This window comes from Sceloporus occidentalis, unplaced genomic scaffold (assembly GCF_023333645.1).
Source record: "Sceloporus occidentalis isolate IW3139 unplaced genomic scaffold, rSceOcc1.0.p SCAF_2, whole genome shotgun sequence".
Taxonomy (NCBI): domain Eukaryota; kingdom Metazoa; phylum Chordata; class Lepidosauria; order Squamata; family Phrynosomatidae; genus Sceloporus; species Sceloporus occidentalis.
Window position 1 is genome coordinate 57,869,015 of NW_028316982.1, and position 19,115 is coordinate 57,888,129.

Genomic DNA, 19,115 nt, shown 5'->3' on the forward strand with positions numbered 1-19,115 from the left:
AAGTGCTGGAGAAGTTTGCCCTCTGCTGGTTGGAAAGTTTCTTCCATCGCTCCTAGGTCCTGCTGCTTTGGTTTTCAATCCTCTTTCAATATCTTAAGCACAAAATCTGGCAATATACCTTTAAATATAGATCCTTACCAAGCTGCCAGACCTAAGCAGATCAAATTACTCAGATATATTTTTCCATATTTCTCTCCATAAGCAAGACTCTGCAGCTGACTTACTTTTCCTAGATTTCAGCGCTGTGTAAATTTACAGCGCTTAAGGTTAATAATAATAATAATAATAATAATAGATTATGAGCCTAAGATATTTCAGTCTTGAAAATTACAAACTTGCCCTTATCTGAAGAATGAATATCTTTTTCCCTGCAGAGTTGTTTGACACTTCCAATGTGTGTTCCCTCCAAAGTATACTACATCTGTGGTGAATGGGTAATCTGACACATCAGCTTCCTAACTGTCCTAAAAATATACTAGTGTCACAATAAGTCAGTCAATCAGTCACACACACACACATACACACACACACAAAATATACAGACTGGTTTGGGTTTATTGAAGTTCCTGAGCAGTTTCAAAAGGGAGTCCCATGCAGAATGCATTACATTTATCCAAATGGGATGTAATCAAGGCATGTGTCATTGTAGCCAGATCTGATGTCTCAAGGAATGAATGCAAATAACAACATTTAACTGTACAAACACACTCCTGGCCACTGCTGAAAATTGGCCAGCTAGGCTCAGATCTGAGTCAGGTATATGCCCAAGCTGAAAACCTGAGATTTCAGAGTTAGTCTATTAAGCTATCATCATTCACTAACTATCATTAACCTATTGTAATTCACTAATAGGACACCAGCCAATGGGTTGGGAACAACTGTGTTACCAACACGTTACTTCTTCAGGTAGCAAGGGACAACACTAACACTTTTAAATGTTTTAATGAGAAAATTATCTTGGCAGGAATTGCAGAGGAGTTATTTAGGTATTTTTAGAAGCTTTTCAAAACCTTTAGAAGACTGCTCCAATCTACAGCGGTGACAGGCTGCTGAGCAGACCTTAACACTCACCTGGCCCCCTCTGAGAAATGCACCCACTTTCTTTTTCTCTCTATTAAAGCTGGCTCCCAGACTTGAGACTTGAACTGAAAATATCTTGCAAGGACTTGAAACTCAAAGGTAGAGACTTGAGACTTGATTGGAGATGGGGAGCAAAAGACCTGAATACATCACTGACTGCCTCCTCTCCAGTCTCAGAACTGTCTGCTATGAACTAAATACAACTCTGTGCTAGGAATGATTACTTTTTTGTTCACTGGCCATTGTCTAATTGTCATTTTATTGCATTTTCATTTTATGTATAAGTCACTTTGGAAGGATTAATGTACTTAAAGGATGGAGAAAAAGGACTGAAATAAACATAATGAATAAAATTGCTCACAGGGTGTTAGACAGCAACACGGATTCCATCTGTTGTGATATACTGCAGCATATCAAAACATTAAAAATATATAAGGTGATAACCTGGAATGAAGTGGCTAAATTAGCACAATAACTGGGGTGACTTTCAATTATTTATATGAAATCTGCCTTTCTCTCTCTCTCCCTCCCTCCTATTTCTCTCTCTCCTTTTGCCTTTTGAATAATTTATTAAAACTGCATCCATGTGAAGATATTCATCATATGGTGTTTTTTATTATTCCCTTAATATTCATTGAAAAAGAAGGAGAAAAAGAAATCCCTCTGTGTTCAGAAAATATATCTGATCATCTACTAACATGGATGGAATCTAATATAATATTATTATCTAAGGATGATAAGAGATAGACTGGATCCTAAGAACTATAGGCCAATATCACTATTAAACAGTGACTACAAAATCTTTACATCAATCCTAGCCACAAGATTTTTAACACATTTTAGATATATGGATAGACAAAGATCAAAGTAGATTTCTCCCTAAAAGGAAACTTAAAGACAACTTAATACATATACTAAATCTGATAGAGCATAGTGAAAAAAGAATAGATAAAAAACTGGCAATGATCTTTATTGACTATGAAAGGGCATTTGACAATGTCAGTTGGGCTTTCCATTCAGAGATACTAAAGGGAATGGAGGTTGGGGACAATTCTGGGAAATGGATAGACTCAGTTTACAAAAACAAAATGCCAAAGTAATGGTTAATGGAGAAAAAACTAAAACCATAATGTTTCAAAAAGGCATGAGACAGGGGTGCCCTCTCTCCCCACTATTGTTTATAGTGGTAGTAGAAAGCTTAAATATAACCATAAAATAACCAGAAGTGCCTTCCCCCAGATGCGCCTGGGCCAATCCCAGCCCAGGCAGCCCCTCGCAACATGGCCAGCAGCCGCAGCTCTCCCCTATGGCAAGCAGGCCGGCCCGCTGTGTTGGGTGGCCTCATTTCTCGTGTGGTGGCGGTGGTGGTGATTTTGTGTATTATTTTTATGTCTTTTCCTAGCACAAGGATCTCAAGGTAGCATACATGGTTCTTTTTGTTTTTGTTAACTGCCCTCAAGTCGATTTCGACCCATGGTGACCCTGTGGATGAGACATCTCCAAGACTCCCTGTCCTCCACTGCTCTGCTTAGTTCCTGCAAACTCATACTCATGACCTCCCTAATAGAGTCCATGGATCTAACATGGGGCCTTCCTCTCTTTCTGCTTCCCTCCACCCTTCCTAGCATTATTGTTTTTTTCCAGTGAGCTGTGCCTGCTCATGATGTGTCCAAAGCACATGGTTCTTTACTCTCCTATTTTTTCTTCACAGCAACGACATTGTGTAGTAAATGAGAGAGAATGGCTTGTCCAAGACTGCCTAGTGAGATTCATGACCAAGTCATGATTTGAACTGGGATTTGTATTTGCATCTCTTGAGTCCTTTCCCAAGTTGTATCCCAACTTCCAACCACACTAGCTTTCAGCAAGACAATTAGGCTCCTGTGAGGTTGGGTGGCTGTGCTTTGCTTCAGCTCTGGGACAGAAATTGAACACATCTTGTGGATTTGGACCAGAAAGATTTCTGGAAACTGAATGGAAAGTTGGAAAGCAGTAAATTATGCAGTGGACAACTGTGAGCTTTTTCCAGGGATAGGTCCTTTGGTCCTTTGATACAGTGGATTTGATTACAAAAGTACAATTGTTAAGACAGGAACAAAAAAGTAAACCAGAGAAGTAGTACTAAATTACTGCATAAAGAAATGTTGGAAGAGATGCAAAGACCCTCCACCAACTCACAGTGAGAGATTTACTGGGAGAGTCTAAAATCACACAGCACAGAAAACAAAGTAACAGACAAGGAACCATTGAAAAGGGGAACGATCAGTGGAACAAATTCAAGCAGCAAAGTCAAGTAAAAGGAAAGAGAAAAGGGGATCTTGGACAAAGCACCCATCTGGCATGAGACAAAGTCAGTTCTTGTAGCTCTGAACCACTGGCGTTATTTTACTATGAATGTGATATTTAATTTGTTAATTTGTGCCAAAAACTGTACATGGTATCAGTTTATTTACTGAAAGAATCAAGCTGGAATTGTACTGATATACTGCAAGACTATTTGAGAGATTCAGTTGGATCAACCCAATATGCCCAAGAAAATTAAACAGTAGTCTTACACTACACCTTCATTATTTCATGTAAGATAAAATAAGAACCCTGGGGGGGGGGGCATTTTTATTGAATAGTACTATCTGTTTTTCATTCAGGAGTATCCTCCAGTTTCTTTACTGTGTTGCCATATTTTCCAGTCTTTTCCTCTTCAAACTTATAGTTGCTTGTTTCCCCTAATCACGGGCAAATTCTGCCTAAAGTTAAGCACTGTTCTAACAGAGCATCTCTATAAATGGCTGCTCAGAATAAGCCCTATTGGGTTCATTGTCATGCACTCTCAGGAAAGTGTGTATATAATTGCATGCTAAGTCCAACTGATTTTAATGTTTGCATGCTTCTAATGAATTATAATTTTTAATGTAGGTTAGATTGCTATTAGTCTGTGCTGTGGGAAAGAATAGAAATGTAGGTTTTCTCCCTGAATCTTTTTTAGATGTACACTGAAACAATTATTTTTGCTGATTAGAAAAGCCAAAGAATTTAATTATCACTATGGAAACAGTTTCCGGCACTAATTTCAGTTTTAGTATCTATTGAAAGCAAGAACAAATAGAAAACAAACTAAAAATTAGCCTGTATTGAAATTATAAGTTTGATACATTACATTATACACTAATAAGAGTCTTAAAGTAACTTATAGTAACAGCTGAGCAGTGACAAAAATTCACTTTATCACCTGCTTATTTGCCAAAGATCTGTTCCCATAGTACAGCCCTGAGATTATTACTTCATTGGGGTAAAAGAACATCATGGATCTATGCAGCCCACTTCTTAGTTTACCATTTTAAATGTCTTCAGGAAAATATGCACATTTTGCCATTTGCTATGCTCTGTTCACCAAGGAGATGTAGAAAAAGGCAGATATCACAAAACAGTATGCAGAGTTTACCACTACCACTACTACTGCACAACCTATGAACTGACTTGGAAGCATTACAAGGGCTGTGAATAACAAATGATGCATCAGCCAATCCATCTTCTATCTTTTCTACCCTTGACAGATTCATACACTTCACAAGGTCCTTTAACTACTGCAGAATCCACTCCCCAAATTCCTTCCCTGTTTTTGCTTCTTATGCATTTTTTATTTGATCCAACGGCATCCAATTCTGTATGGTTTGCAAATGTAAGTGGCTATTCTATGGCAGTAAATGTCATAGGGAAATTTTAACATGCAGTGACAGGATGTAGACAGGTAATCAGTCTGCTTACATTTTGTCTTTGGCTAAAATCTGTTTCCCCTGCTCTCAGACCCATTTTAATATTAAGACAACACTGATTCTGCTCATTGTGTCATCTTTTGGACAAAACAAGAGAGGTTTTTTCCCTTATGATTTTTCAAACACTCCTCTACATGGCTGTAGTGTGGTGGAAATATTCCTTGTTGAAATAAAAAAGCTATAGAAAGATGGAGTCACCTTTGTCAGCCAGAGAGATGGTTTTTGAAATAAAGGCTTGGAATTTAGAAAAACTAGAGCAAAGGAATAATGAGTGCGTCTTGACCTGGATGGAAGCTGGCACCAGTAAAAAGACATAACATAAACTACTGAGATAAGGACATTCAGGAGCAAGGTTAGGAGGAAAGCCACTGAATTCCTACAGGAGGGGGTAAGGAGTGATGATGCAGTTTTAATGTATGCATGTATTTCTGTTCTGATTGTAAGAATTCTGTATGTTTAAATTGTAATTAGCCAATCAGGTGTATTGAAGAAGCTTCTTTGTCTTGAATAATATAAAAAGAGCCATTTTGTCTTGTTCGGGGTCTCAGCTTTTGGAACTTGAATTCCACTGAGTTCATTGTTTTCCTTTGTCGACAATTGGAAATAAACTTATGGATTTTCAATTACTAGGTCCTCTTGCCAATCCTATTGCTCTGCCAATCCTAGAAATTTAAGTTTCCTGAAATTTCTGTTACAGTAGGACAGAAAAAGAGAAAGGGTATGAAGCAGGTATAGTCTTCAGATTTGCAGGAACACCCTCGATGTGTATACCAAGCTAGCCAGGAATGGGCTTTAGCAGCAGCACTGCCAGAGCAAACCAGCCAAGCCTGCAAACCTGTATCCATGGAAACATGCTACAGTGATAAGAGACAGGATGACAAATCAATCCGTTTATTTTGAGAAAAGGACTATAAGAATATCTTAGAACGTCTGATGCAGCCAGTGTCCAAAGTGCCTACATCTATTTCCTTTTGTAAATGGGGAAGATCCCTTTTAGCCAAATTGGGGTACTGGTGGGAGGATATTATATACAGGGATGATCTATGAACAAGTCAGATACTGACAGTAAGATGGTACAATGCCAAAGCTGGAAGGACCAACATTTAATGAAGCATAACATTGCTTAATTTAGCATCATTTTTTCTATGCTTTCACAGCACAAGGTAGATGACACTGAAAATAAATTGACAGAGACCAGAGGCCAACCTTAGTCTAATATGGCTTCCCTACTATAACCAGGTGGAAAGCTCCTAGTGCTAACAGTCAAGAGTAATTATGGAGCTTTTCCACCTTTTTCTCTGGGGGAAAGAATCTGATGGTGACGAAATTCATGAGCGCTACAAATGGGCAATCACAGTGTCAACACCCTTTGAAATTCCATAACAAAAGCAGATAATTGCACACTAAAAGCCCTATCTTGAAGTGCCCAGAAAGCATAAAAAGCATCCATAGTTATCCACAAACCGAACCAATGGTTGGGCTTCTTTTTTGTCCTGGGTGATGGTTGGAATTCCTGTGTAGGTATCTGTCCATGGGTGTAGGTATTCTGTATACTGTGTGGCTCAACCATTGGTTCAGTTTGCGGATGACCAGGGCATCCAAGAATGGCAACGTTCCTTTCTTTTTTTCCCCCATCGTGAATTGGATGTTTGGGTGGATGTTGTTCAGATGGTTCCAAAACATGGTCAGATCTTCTTCTCCATGGCTCCAAATGGTGAAGGTATCATCCACATATTGGAACCATGTTGTGGGGTTTTTTGGTGCTGTTTCCAGAGCTTGCTTTTCGGTTGGGCCACACAGTATACAGAATACCTGTATAGGTACCTATACAAGAACTCCAACCAACACCCAGGATAAAAGAAGAAGAAGAAGAAGAAGAAGAAGAAGAAGAAGAAGAAGAAGAAGAAGCAGCAGCAGCAGCAGCAGCAGCAGCACAATAAAAACACTGGTAGACCAGGCCAAAAGGATCTGTGAACCCCACTTCCTGGATGATGAATTGAAGCACCTAGACTGGGCTCTACAGGCTAGTGGTTACTCCAACTCAGGCATTAGAAGGGCTGCCAGACCCAGAAAAACCCATAGAAGTGAAGACAAACAATCACCCAAAGGGAAAGTATTTTTACCATACATCAAAAAAGTAACTGACTAAGGAATAAGGAATGTGGTGAGGAAACCTAACCTCCAAATGGTCTACAAACCAACCAAGAAAATCCAGCAAATGCTACGCTCAGTGAAGGTCAGGAGAAACCCTCTCACAACCACAGGAGGTTACCGCATACCATGCAGCTGTGGACAAGTCTACATAGGGACCACCAAACGCAGTGTTCAAACACAAATCAAGGAGCAAGAAAGACACTGCAGACTGGGTCAGCCAGAAAAATCAGCAGCAGAAGAAGACATTATAAACCATCCTGGGCATAAAATGATGTTTGAAAACACTGTAATTCTGGACCATGCCAACAACTATCGGGTCAGAATGTACAGGGAAGCCATTGAAATCCAGAAACACCTGTACAACTTCAACAGGAAAGAAGAAACCCTTAAAGTAAACAAAGGCCTGTCCCTTTCTCCTCTGGATCGTTGCCGTGGCAACCGCACGGCTGCAACAACGACCCACTGGAAAAGGGTTATGTCACAAGATACGTCATGGATGCACGCGCCATATGGATGGCGCTGTGTCAAGATGGTGCCACCCATACATACTAAGGTTCGGGAGTGTGTGGTTGCTGCAAGCTCCTGAACCACGCCACTTTTGGCCCATGTGTACTGAGCCAAAGTTTGGCTCCTGTCCTGAATAAAAGAGACCCGGCCCTTGCAAACCCAAAGTGAAGGGGGTTTCCCAGCAGACAATGGATCATTAATTAAATAGACACCCTGAGGCCTTGTCATTCAACAATACATATGAAAATCACTTCCCCTCAACCAATAGTATACAGTGGACCCTTGTTATTTCCAGGAACCCCCATGAATAACAAAATCTGTGTATGCTCAAGTCCCATTAAATACAATGGCATGGCAAAATGGTGTCCCTTATATAAAATGGGAAAATCAAGGTTTGATACTTGAAATTTATATTTTTTTAATATTTTCAAGCCATGGATGCTTGAATCCCTGTATAAAAAATCCGTAGATAAGGAGGGCCAACTGAATATGCCCCACTCTCTTCCATGCCAGCATTCTCTTAAGATGCCAACCACAGCTGCTGGTGAAACATCAGGAAAAAACTCTTCTAGAACACGGCTTCATTGCCAGAAAAAACTCACAGAAAACTAAGCATGAAATCCCTTGGCCATGCAGTGATAGTCCAGGCCCCAGAGAGAGAGAATATCTGCTGGACTTATTCCCCTTCCCCATTGCCATTCCCTTCTCCTTTTGTGTCTTGTCTTTTTAGATTGTAAGCCTGAGGGCAGGGAAGTGTCTAACAATTTGTAAGCCCCTCTGAGAGCCTTTTGGCTGAAGAGTGGAATATAAATACTCCAAATAAATAAATATGTTCTCCATCAGATGCTATTCCAGAATAAGATGGCCCACCATTTTGTTAATTAATTTTCCATCTTATGCCTTTAACAATAGCCTGATCTATTGGCATTAGCAAATGATGATCCTCATCACTATGCACCAAAAAAAGCTCTGCCAACTTACTTCTGCCAACCACGCTATTTTTAAAAGGCACACCAAAATGTCCAATGTCACAAGCTATCTGTGTTTGTACAACACCAGTGCCAAGGCATATGTGGTTATGTATATATGTCTGTGACTACATGGAAACTACGGCAGGCCTTTCCTGAATAGTAAACCCAGCCATCAATTGGATCAACCATCTCACTGAATACTCTGTAGTCCCATTCATCCATCTCCGATTATTTTAATGGAATGTTTTAATGGTTAAATGTGTTTAATTGGTGTTTTAGAGAAGGGAGGGAATAATTGGGGTATTGTTGTTGTATTGTATGGACTTTTTATTGTAAGCTGCCTCAACTGTCTTCTGTCAGAGAGGTGGGGTATAAATAAAGTTATTAGTAGTAGTAGTAGTAGTAGTAGTGAAGGAATCCCTGTCTGGCCTAGGTCATAAAGGAGCTAAAAATAAATCTCTAGGTGTTCAAGTCAGCCTCCCAAGAAAGGTAAAGAAATATAACTTCCAGTGCTAAAATATTAAATATTTTAATAAATATTCCCATGGTACAGCAAGGATGAATCAATCAGACATTAAACATCAGTATTCTCAAGCAAAATGTTTTATATCCCAGTGTAACACTCCCAAATCTGGGATTCTAGCCAGAGAATCTCCTCATTTTATTCTCTTTTTTTAAAGTCTTAGCTCTGATATAATGTATCTGTTCTCCTCTCCTTTGCACTACTCCAACCCCCATAATTTTCGTCACCCCCATATTTCAAGGAGTATTTTCCCTGTACATTAGTCACTCTCCTACCTATTCCCTCATCCCATGGAGCTTGTGAGACTATGCAGAAAGTTTTCTATTGCCCCCACTTTTCAAGTTTTCTCTCTCTCATCCCACCACTTAGCAACCACTGAACTGCATCCTGCTTAGTCCCCAAACCCCTGCCAGAATCCAGGACTCTACAGTATGTCCAGTGACAGACTGGATCCTGAAACCCTTCCAGCTTCATGAGTTTCATATTTAACTTAATATTTTCCCATTCTGAAGCAACTGTGCTCTTTAAACTAGTTCTCTGTGTTATACATTTACTTTTGCCATTTACAAAGCCCTACCATAATATTTGCTATTCTGATGTGCAATCATTGTGTACATTTTGATTCTTCTGTGTGTTCAATAAAATTCCTCCTTAGATAGCTCTGTGTAGATGTGGGTTATTGGCTCCAATCTTCTTACAGTGAATTATTGCCAAGTTCACAAGATCCCTTGCACGTTTATCAACTCAGAACATGTATGAGTTCATATATTTTCTATGTTCTTGGAAAGCATACTTACTAACAGCACCCAGTTTTTCCCCCTTATCAACTCACAACTCCGCAAATGTATTCTGTAGCTGCAATAATATGTGAAACACAGATTTTCCTTGGAATTTGAAGAGATACTCAAATTAAAATATGTGTAACTGCTTAGTAATATGTAGAAAACTAACATGTGGTTCTTTGGGGATGCAGTTTTTAAATACCAGTTACTAACCATTAAATGACAACCTCTCTCTCTCTCTCTCTCTCTCTCTCTCTCTCTCTCTCACACACACACACACACACACACACACACACACTAATAAAACTGTGCCCTGATAACAGTACAACAATTTAGGTATACCATATACCCACATTGACGCCTGAATGTAATTGCTGTTTTAAGAAACAGTGATCTCATCTTATCCTTGGGGGTTCCTCCCATGCAGCTTGCAGGGATAGTCCAACCTCATATTTTTCTGAAAGTTCTGATATATGTTCTGCCTTCTTCCTCCTATTTCATTATGAAACAGCCTGGAGCTTTTCTAAAAAGAGATCCTCAATACTAAGCATACCTGTCAGCTGTTTAATAGATCTGGTCTTAAGCAATATTACATCAGCTACAGCCAGCTAACAATACAGTCAGGACAGCATAGGTAACTGGTGATACCATTGAAATAAGCAGATAAATGCCACCATCTTTTTTTAAACACAAACAAAAAATTGTTCTTTCAGAGATGCATTGCAACATGAATCATGACTGCTGTTTTCAAATATATATATATATATATATATATATATGAATATTTTTTTAAAAAATGACCTTGTACATTCACAAATTAGTAGATCCTCCTAACTGGTAAGCTAACTAACATAGGCCATTTTATACACAAAACTAATGCAACAAGTTCAATTTGTGATATAGAAATGGTTTCATGTTGTTTTCTTTGTGTGTTCTATACCAAGTTCACAAACAAGGAACCTTTATATGCATAAATTCCTGGTTCCTGGTTCACAGTGACAAATATATCTGCAAAGATTTTCATCTATAATTTTTATTTAATTTTGAGGTGAAACTTACCTTTCATGTAAAATAGCATGTAATGCAATCCTGAAAACATGTGAGATCATGCTACGTGTGGGATAAGTTTGGATATATAGCAAAGCAGTGTTGTTATACCCAAGTTCTCAGTTTTTCTTCTAGAAACCATTGTAGTAAAACAATAAAATGCCTGTGCATAATTAGTTTTTTTAAAAAATGAAGGCTTAAATATGATTGAGGTACATGTCCAAATTCAGTCACATGACACAAAAATTCTTGAATTGTGAGAACACCACTAAATGAATATTCGGAGTAACCTTCCATTTTTCCCCAGAGAGAAAAATCATCCCTTTGTGGTGAACATATAACCATAGCATACAAAAAGAGACATATCTCTAGTTTGTGAGGTATCTTCACTGGCAACTGGCAACATGCTACATCAACTAGTGAAACAATACATTAGAAAATGCCCCCAGTTCAATAATGTCTGTTTGCAGTACATCTCATAAAGTACTACAGTTGGGTACATTACCACTTCTGACAGATGCATCTGCTATGCTTCCATTTCCTGTATCTAGCAGAAAATAATGCCTGCCTAGAAAATGCTTTTCTCTATGTCTGTATACATCAGCACTGAGTTTGCATCAGTTTAGGGCTTCTGGGCTTTCTCATGAAGGTCTTCGGTGACATGAGAAAACACCACCACCTGATTTCTGGGCAACCTGATCCAGAATCATAGGAACATAAAGCCCTATTCTAGATTCATGGGAACACTGATCCTTATTGAGGCATCACAGAATAAACACAAGTACAGGAAGCATTCTAGTACTACTCTCTCTCCATATGTTACTGTTACTCTTCATATGGGGAGTGCCTTTCTGACGAAGAGGGAATCCTCCATGGAGGCTCTTCACAAAAACTAGAATACTGAGAAATACTATGAATCATGTGGAGAACCTCCTCTATCCATAAACTGCACTTCAAAAAGTGGAATGTGAGGAGAGTTATGAAAATGTGCACAGGGGAGTGAAGGAGGTAGGGGTGGAATTAATGTATTCTTCTTCCTTGTATATTTCTTCTGTTGAACCTGAATAGGTGATAGGCAGTATACCAAGTCAGATGACCCAGTGTTATCTATTCTAACCAGTAGCAACTCTCCAAGGTTACACAATTTTCCATTACTAAGCAGGGCCAGCCCTTCAGTTAGACAAGAGTTGTATTGGGCTGCAGACAGAAGGTTTCCAGCAGGCAGCAGATTGTGCTATTTCCTTAGCCTTCAAATGCTAAAATTATGAGTGGCGATTCTAGATATTTTAACTGATTTTAATCATTTGAAATTCTATAACAATTTTAGAGAAGAGTTTTAGTTTGTTTTAACTGTTTTTAATGGTGTATTTTGGTGGGATGCTGTGGCTTACTGCTAAAGATGCCAATTCCAACAATCGTAAGGTTGGAAGGCTGGCAGTTCAAATCCCAATTACTGCATGATGGGGTAAGCTCCTGTCACTATTCCCAGCTTCTGCCGACCTAGCAGTTTGAAAACATGCAAATACAAGTAAATAGGAACTACTTCGGTGGGAAGGTAACAGCATTTTGTGCAGTCATGCTGGCCAACATGAACACCGGAGTCGTCCTCAGACAACACTGGCTCTTCAGCTTAGTAACAGAGATGAGCACCACCCCCTACAGTCGGTTACAACTAGACATTCGTGTCAAGGGGAAACCTTTACCCTTACCTAATAATGTATTTATATTTTTATGGTTAATTTTATTATTGTTTTTAATCATGTATGTCCAGTGAGACAATGAAGGAAGTTGGACAGTTAAGGAAGCAGACAGAAAGAAAATCAACTCATTCAAAATGTGTTGCTGGAGAAGAGTACTTGGGATCCCATGGACAGCTAAGAAGACAAACAAATGGGTTCTTGAACAGATCAGACCAGGGCTCTCCTTGGAAGCAAAGATGATCAAGTTGAGACTATCAAACTTTAGCCACATAATGAGAAGGCACGGATCACTAGGAAAAAACAATAATGCTAGGAAAGGTAGAAGGTAGAAGAAAGAGAGGGAAACCACAGACCAGAGGGAAAGACTCAATCAGTAGGATTATGGGCAAGGGCTTGCAGGATCTGGGCAAGGCAATAGAGGATAGGGATCCTTGGAGATGTCTCGTCCACAGGGTCAACATTAGTTGGAGTCGACTGGGGCAGCTAACAACAACAACAATGTATTTAATGTTTTTTATGTTTTTATTCATTGTGCATTGCCTCAGGAACCCTAGTGGGTTTAAACATGATAAACAAATGTCATCAATCAATCAATCAGTTAGTCAATCAGTCAGTCTATCAATATTGGGAGGCAACAACAAGGAATAGGAGGAAAGAGCTGTGTGTCACATAATTTGCCCTGGAACCCCTAGGATATATCACAGCCTAGTCAGAGGCTGGGAGGAAGCTCTCATTTTTGACCATGCACTTGTATTTGTTATGGCAAGCACACATGAACCTTCCTAGAGATAGATTTTTATCACCTGAGTGCAGGCCCAAATATCACCAGAGTGCAGGCCCAAATGTAAATATTTTCTTCCTTTATTGTACTAGTTTGTAAAGATAGTGATACCTTTCATAAATGCTATTTTTAAAAAAAAGATTTCCTTGGTTCAAAAATTGGTCATAAGTGTCTTATTCTTGCAAAATTCTTCAAACCACACTGACTTGATATTGTAAGAGATTCAGAAGCCTAGTACTTTGGATACAGAAAAGCTGTCATTGCTGTGTCAAGCTGGAGGAAGGAAAGGAAGCAGAAATAATCATCAGGTGTCTTTGTGTAAGGCAAATAGCTGAAACTGCAAGTTCCTTAGGCTTGTTGTCATAAGCAGCATGCCAATTCATTTTGTTTGATTGGTCCTCCTTGCTATAAGAGCATTGCAATAAGCTATGGAGCTTTACTCTACTGTTGGTTTGTTGTGTTCCCTGGCCATGGACAGCTTCCTTTCTTTGATTCCTTCCCTCCCCAAAAAAGTAGAGAAATAGCCTAGGGCTTGTTATTGGCTTCTTTCTCTGGTCTTTTGGGATGGGACAAACCAGAGAAGGGAAAATGACATGATACGCCAGCTGTGCAACAAAAATTCTGTAGTTTCTTTAGCCACTCCCAATGAAAATGGGAACAGAGTGCCCTCAGATCCCTACCTTCTTGCATCACAAAAACTGTATCATTGTATTTGTGATGGTTTAAATTTGTGGAGGGAATCATCAAATACATGAAAATTGGACATGCATGTTTCAATGAACATTACATTAAAAGCAATCTAACATGCTCAAGTGAGTGAGTGAGTGAGTGAGTGAGTGAGTGAGTGAGTTATTCTAGTGTGAAACATTCCCATTGGAGAACTTGTTGGGTGAGAACAAACCAGAAGAAAGGAGTTTGTTGGGAGGGAACAATATCAGAACTCTTAATTCTGAGTAAAGATTGAATTTTGTGTGAAAGAAGAGAGGAAGTACAGAAGTGGGTACGTCAGGAAGAAATTTTCCCATGGATCCTTTCATACTACACAGGTATAGCACTTTGATGCCACTTTAAGAGCAATGGCAACATTCCTTGGAGTCCCAAGTTCTGCAGTTTAAATAGGTGGATTTAGAATTCTCATCCAGAGAGCAATAGTGCCTTACCAAACTAAAACCGTAGTATTCCATAAGATGCTGCCAAGGCTGGTGATGTGGAATCATAGTGCTACACTTGTGGAGTGTGAATGGGCCCTAAATAAAATATATATTATGTCATGAATCAGTGGGTTTAACTTCCCTCAAATCCATACTCAGGCATGTCAAATTTCTGGAATGTAATCCATATTCATATTCAAAGACATAGCCATGTTAGTATAGAAAATCAGTATGCAAAAGGATCTTGTAGCATCCATATTCATATATACAAGATACTCACATTTCTCATGAGCATAAATGCAACCTACCAACAACTAAAACAACAAATTGCCCATAGAATTATGACAATATTCACTTTTTGTACAACTTTGCTTTGGATCCATTTTGTCAGCAAGAACTTAGGTTAAAGGTAAACATATTCAGAGGGCACAGTTCATTTAGCAGAAATGTGTTATCCCATAAATGTGAAGCTAGCATATCTAAAATATATTGTTTATATAGAAGTAATATATCTTTCTTTTCTAATGTACCTAAACAAATGTTGGTTTCAGTATTCTTACTATAAAGTAAATACACACAAGGTATCAACACATACCTGTATACAGCCATGCACATGATCACTTGTACAAACTCCTTCTGAATGGCCACCCAAGAAAATGTTATGAAAGTCTTTTTCCCCACTTGTAAGCTACAAATAACTAGTGTGTGGGCATGCAGGCTAATAAAAATGTTTCTTGACTTCTCTTTTTTGACGATTTATTATATTTTAAGATCACCTGGTAATCAGAGATGAACTATGCTAATCTAAGGATGGATCATTTATGGCCCTTGAGATGCAGCTGAGCTTTAATTCTCCAGCCAGGGTGGCCAATGGTCAAGGATGATGGGAGTTGCATTCCAACACTGTCTGAAGGGCCATATGCTTCCCAACTCTACTCTAATCCTTGCTGGAGAGTTGCTGAATTTCACTTTTGTTTGTGGGATAAAGAAGAAAAGATTTGGACAGACACATAGCCCCAAAAGTGCAGCTTGAAGTGTAAAAGAATGAAGGCATCACAAATAATAATCTTTCATACCTTTTGACAAGGCCACATGCCATTTTGATCTTCATTCTTAGACTTACCTTACTTCACCAAGTTAGTCATGGTTCTTCTCCATCACAGCTATCTCTTTGGTAGCATCTTCTGGAAGTGGAAGAGTGGCTACCTGTGGCAGTAGTTTACACTGGAATTTTGAATAAGCACATAAAGGTGTGCTTCTTGGTGGAACCTCTTGATCTTTTGAATGCTTCTCCAGTAAACTGCTTTTTCTGCACAAAGACTGAGGGAAGTCACTAGCTGTGTCTGAGCAAATGGAACTAAAGAGTGGTAAAAATGTGGGTCTGCAAATGTTTGCCATGTTAGTAGAGTTCTGAGTGCCAAGTTCAAATCGGAAATCTCTTATATAAGACAAAGCTTGATTATTCAACTGGGCATATTCAAAGGTTAGCTTATTTTTTGTAATTGGGCCCATATAGTCTAGGATACTTGATCTTTTCTGATCATCAGCACAAATGAAATCTTCTTCATTCATGAGATCTTCTTCATTCTTCATGAGATATGGAGCACTGCTACCAACATTTGTCTTAAAATTACATTGATTTGAATAATCAACAAGAGGAGGTATACAGATACATTCATTTTGCAACAGTAGTTGGTTTTTTAATTGATTCCTTGTATCAGTATTATTGCTCACTTCATTTCCAATGCATTTATCACCCAAGTGCTTATTTTCAGAATCATAACTAATCTTTAGGGAGGCAACTTGAGAGGCACAATGATCCAAAAGCTTCACCATGTTACTGTCATTCTCTTTTGGTGTCTTGCTGATGTGACTTTGGTAATGACTGAGATTCAGTGGCTCTGTTGGCTTGTCAAGTTCTGCTGGTGTCTCTGATGCTTTTGTCCCACTTTCATCTCCATTTTCTAGAGAATCTGGAGAGGTTGCAGCAGTCATGTAGGAAGAACATGACTCTGCATCATGGTTATCCATTGCCAAAAGGTTCTCGTCATTTTGGAAGATTGTCTCCAAATTGAGGGGTTCAAATGACAGTGTTTCAGTACCAGGATCTGTGCACTCTCCTACAAGAGATATCTTCTCCATTTCAGAAGAACTCATCATCAGTAGGTCATCCCAGCTCTCCTCTGATCTGTGCATGTTATATGATGCGCTATTGTCTGTTATGAGAGGAGACATGGCACTCAGAGTTCCTTCCCTTTCTTGAGAACTTTCTTGAGGTGACTCACATGTAAGACTATCACTTTGCCTTTGTTCAGTTCTGCCTACTGAACATGAATATGTTCCATTTTTGGTGCAAATTGAAGATGCTTCTGGACCCATTGTATTTTCTTCCAGAGCTGCTTTGAACCCATTCTTGTGTGTGCTGGGGTAGGTGGGTATTGGCTCACCATCTTTTTCTAACTGTGACTGAGGATTCTTGGGGAAATCTTGTGGGGAAATCAGTCCTGGGTTTTTTCGTAGCCAGTTGATAATCCCCATGGTCAAGGAGAGCTCTGTGTCACATAGCTTGAGCAAGCATTCTTTGCCTTTCCATGTGCTGTGAAGGAAACCTTGGCTGATGATATCAACAGCTGGTTGCGAAGCCATATTTTCTTCTGATCCTACATGAAAACTATAAATTGACAAAGGTATTTCAATGGCCTTTTCTGAAATGCTTTCGGACATGCAGAGGTCATCATCTAGCCCTGGGCTGATCTGAGCTTCACTAGGGTCACAGAATAGTTCATACAAGGCATCTCCACTATAGCTGTCTCTTGGAAACCGACCTGGTACTCCAGGTGATTGATCAGACTTTAGTTCATCATCTTGCCCAGGAGAAAATGAATCATAGTATCCTTCATCACTAGTGGACATGGATTCCTGGTTGTCACTCTTTGGGGTCCCGGTATCTATGGAGCTCTCCTTGGAAGAGTCAGGAGAAGAAAGTAAGTCCGTCACTGAGGCACTGGTCTCATATCTAGCCTTTGCCAGTTCACTGCTAGGTATTTTCAGTAACCTTCTATCAAACAATGTTTTCTGATGCAGTTGCACTGATTTATTAATATTATCCCAAAGTTTTGCAAAATCAGCTGCTTCATTTTGGGCTGGGGATGCAAGCTGTTCCACCCCACCTTGGAAGGATCCCATGGCAGGGTTGTCTTTCTGTTGAGATTGCCTTTGTAAGATTTCTTTACTGATCTCCAGTTCCATATGGGCAGAGCTCTCATCTGCAAAAATCTCTCCACATCCAGTGAGGGAATCAAAGCTCTTCAGGGAAGCAACATCTTCACACAAAGCACTGGAATACTCATAGGAGGACTCTGAGAGAAGTTCACCATCAGAAATATCTTGTGCCAAACAGTCAGCAGTAAAGGTTTCTCCAGCCTTAAAGAAATATTTACCAAGCCGGCCTGCTAATTCTGACTTACATCCTGGAAATGGAAGCCTTTTCTGCTTCTCTGACAACAAAGCAAGATTCTCTGACTTGTTTTTTTTAATATGAAATATGTCTCGGAAACCTTTTTTGGATCGCTTCAGAGAAATCCTCTTCCTAGGGATACTTTTGGCCACAGCTGGCACAAAAGGCATCTGTGGGACAAAGTTGCGATAATCAATCATCTGCTGTGGACTGTTCAAGAAATGACTTGAGTTGACCACAGAGTCTTTTTTGCCATGAGAATTCTGTGCATTCCCAAACCCAGAAAAGCTGGCACTGTTGACAAGTCGTCCTTTAGTTCTTCCAGGAGCTACAACACCCTCCTCAGAGATGTTGCTATTGTGGCCACATTGTTCAGCTTTGTCTGCACTTCTTACAACACAGTCATAGGTTTTACTTTTCCGTACAGGTTTGTAGAAGGATTCTGGGACCAACAGGATGCTCTCACTAGAACCAGTCTTTGTTGACCTGTTTGAAATGCTATCACATTTATCCTCAGAGAAACTTGATTTTGCAGTTTCAATGTTGGGAAGGTTTCTTTCTTTGATGTCCTTTCCTGCATTGTCTTTCTCTCTAGGACTCAAGCCCACTAAAGGTAATTTCTCATGGGTAAGCTGCATGCTGGATTTTATGAAGGTTTTTCCTCTTTTGAACTCCATGCTGTCTGATCACAACTGGTGCTACAATCAAAACAGCAGATTAAAACTTTTTTAACAAAAGTAACAGTTTCCAGCATCCATGTGATGGAGAGAAACAACAAGAACAGATCTAGTCTACACTACGGCTTTGAAACTTGATCATAGCAGATTTTCCCTAGTCAAGAAGCAAAAAGCTGACATTTCCCATAATCACTGAACCAAAAGAAGCCCTCTAAGCTTACTCATGCTAATCCTTTTCTCCTCACACTTAAAATGACAATACATCATTTATCATTTAGCTAGTGCCCTGTGCTAATTGGAGAACATCAATTCCTATATTTTTCTGGTCCAGACAAGATGTTCATAGTTAGTTGGTAGAATTAGGAAAAACTGATATATCCCCTAGCTAGGGCTATCATCTTTATAGAAATAGTTGGTTCTAGAGTTCTCCACACTGGAGAACTAACTTGGTTGTTCATTTTAAAATACCAATCAAACATATCTGAACTGTTATATTAATGCAATTAATGTCCATC

At 39.3% G+C, this 19,115-nt stretch overlaps 2 protein-coding genes across 2 annotated transcripts in view; one reads left to right on the forward strand and one right to left on the reverse strand.

Annotated features, from left to right (window-relative positions):
* Positions 1-1,402, forward strand: part of LOC149318378 (uncharacterized) — a 29,718-nt gene extending 28,316 nt beyond the window's left edge. Inside the window, exon 4 of the mRNA XM_089509566.1 lies at positions 1,121-1,402. Coding sequence (XP_089365692.1) covers positions 1,121-1,277 — 157 coding nt within the window. The 3' untranslated portion in view covers positions 1,278-1,402. The remainder of the gene's footprint in view (positions 1-1,120) is intronic.
* The window catches only part of AMER3 (APC membrane recruitment protein 3), a 28,519-nt gene that overhangs the window by 6,809 nt on the left and 2,595 nt on the right, over positions 1-19,115 (reverse strand). The window contains exon 4 of the mRNA XM_089509565.1: positions 15,590-18,621. Within this exon, the coding sequence (XP_089365691.1) occupies positions 15,604-18,600 (2,997 nt within the window). The 5' untranslated portion in view covers positions 18,601-18,621 and the 3' untranslated portion in view covers positions 15,590-15,603. The remainder of the gene's footprint in view (positions 1-15,589; positions 18,622-19,115) is intronic.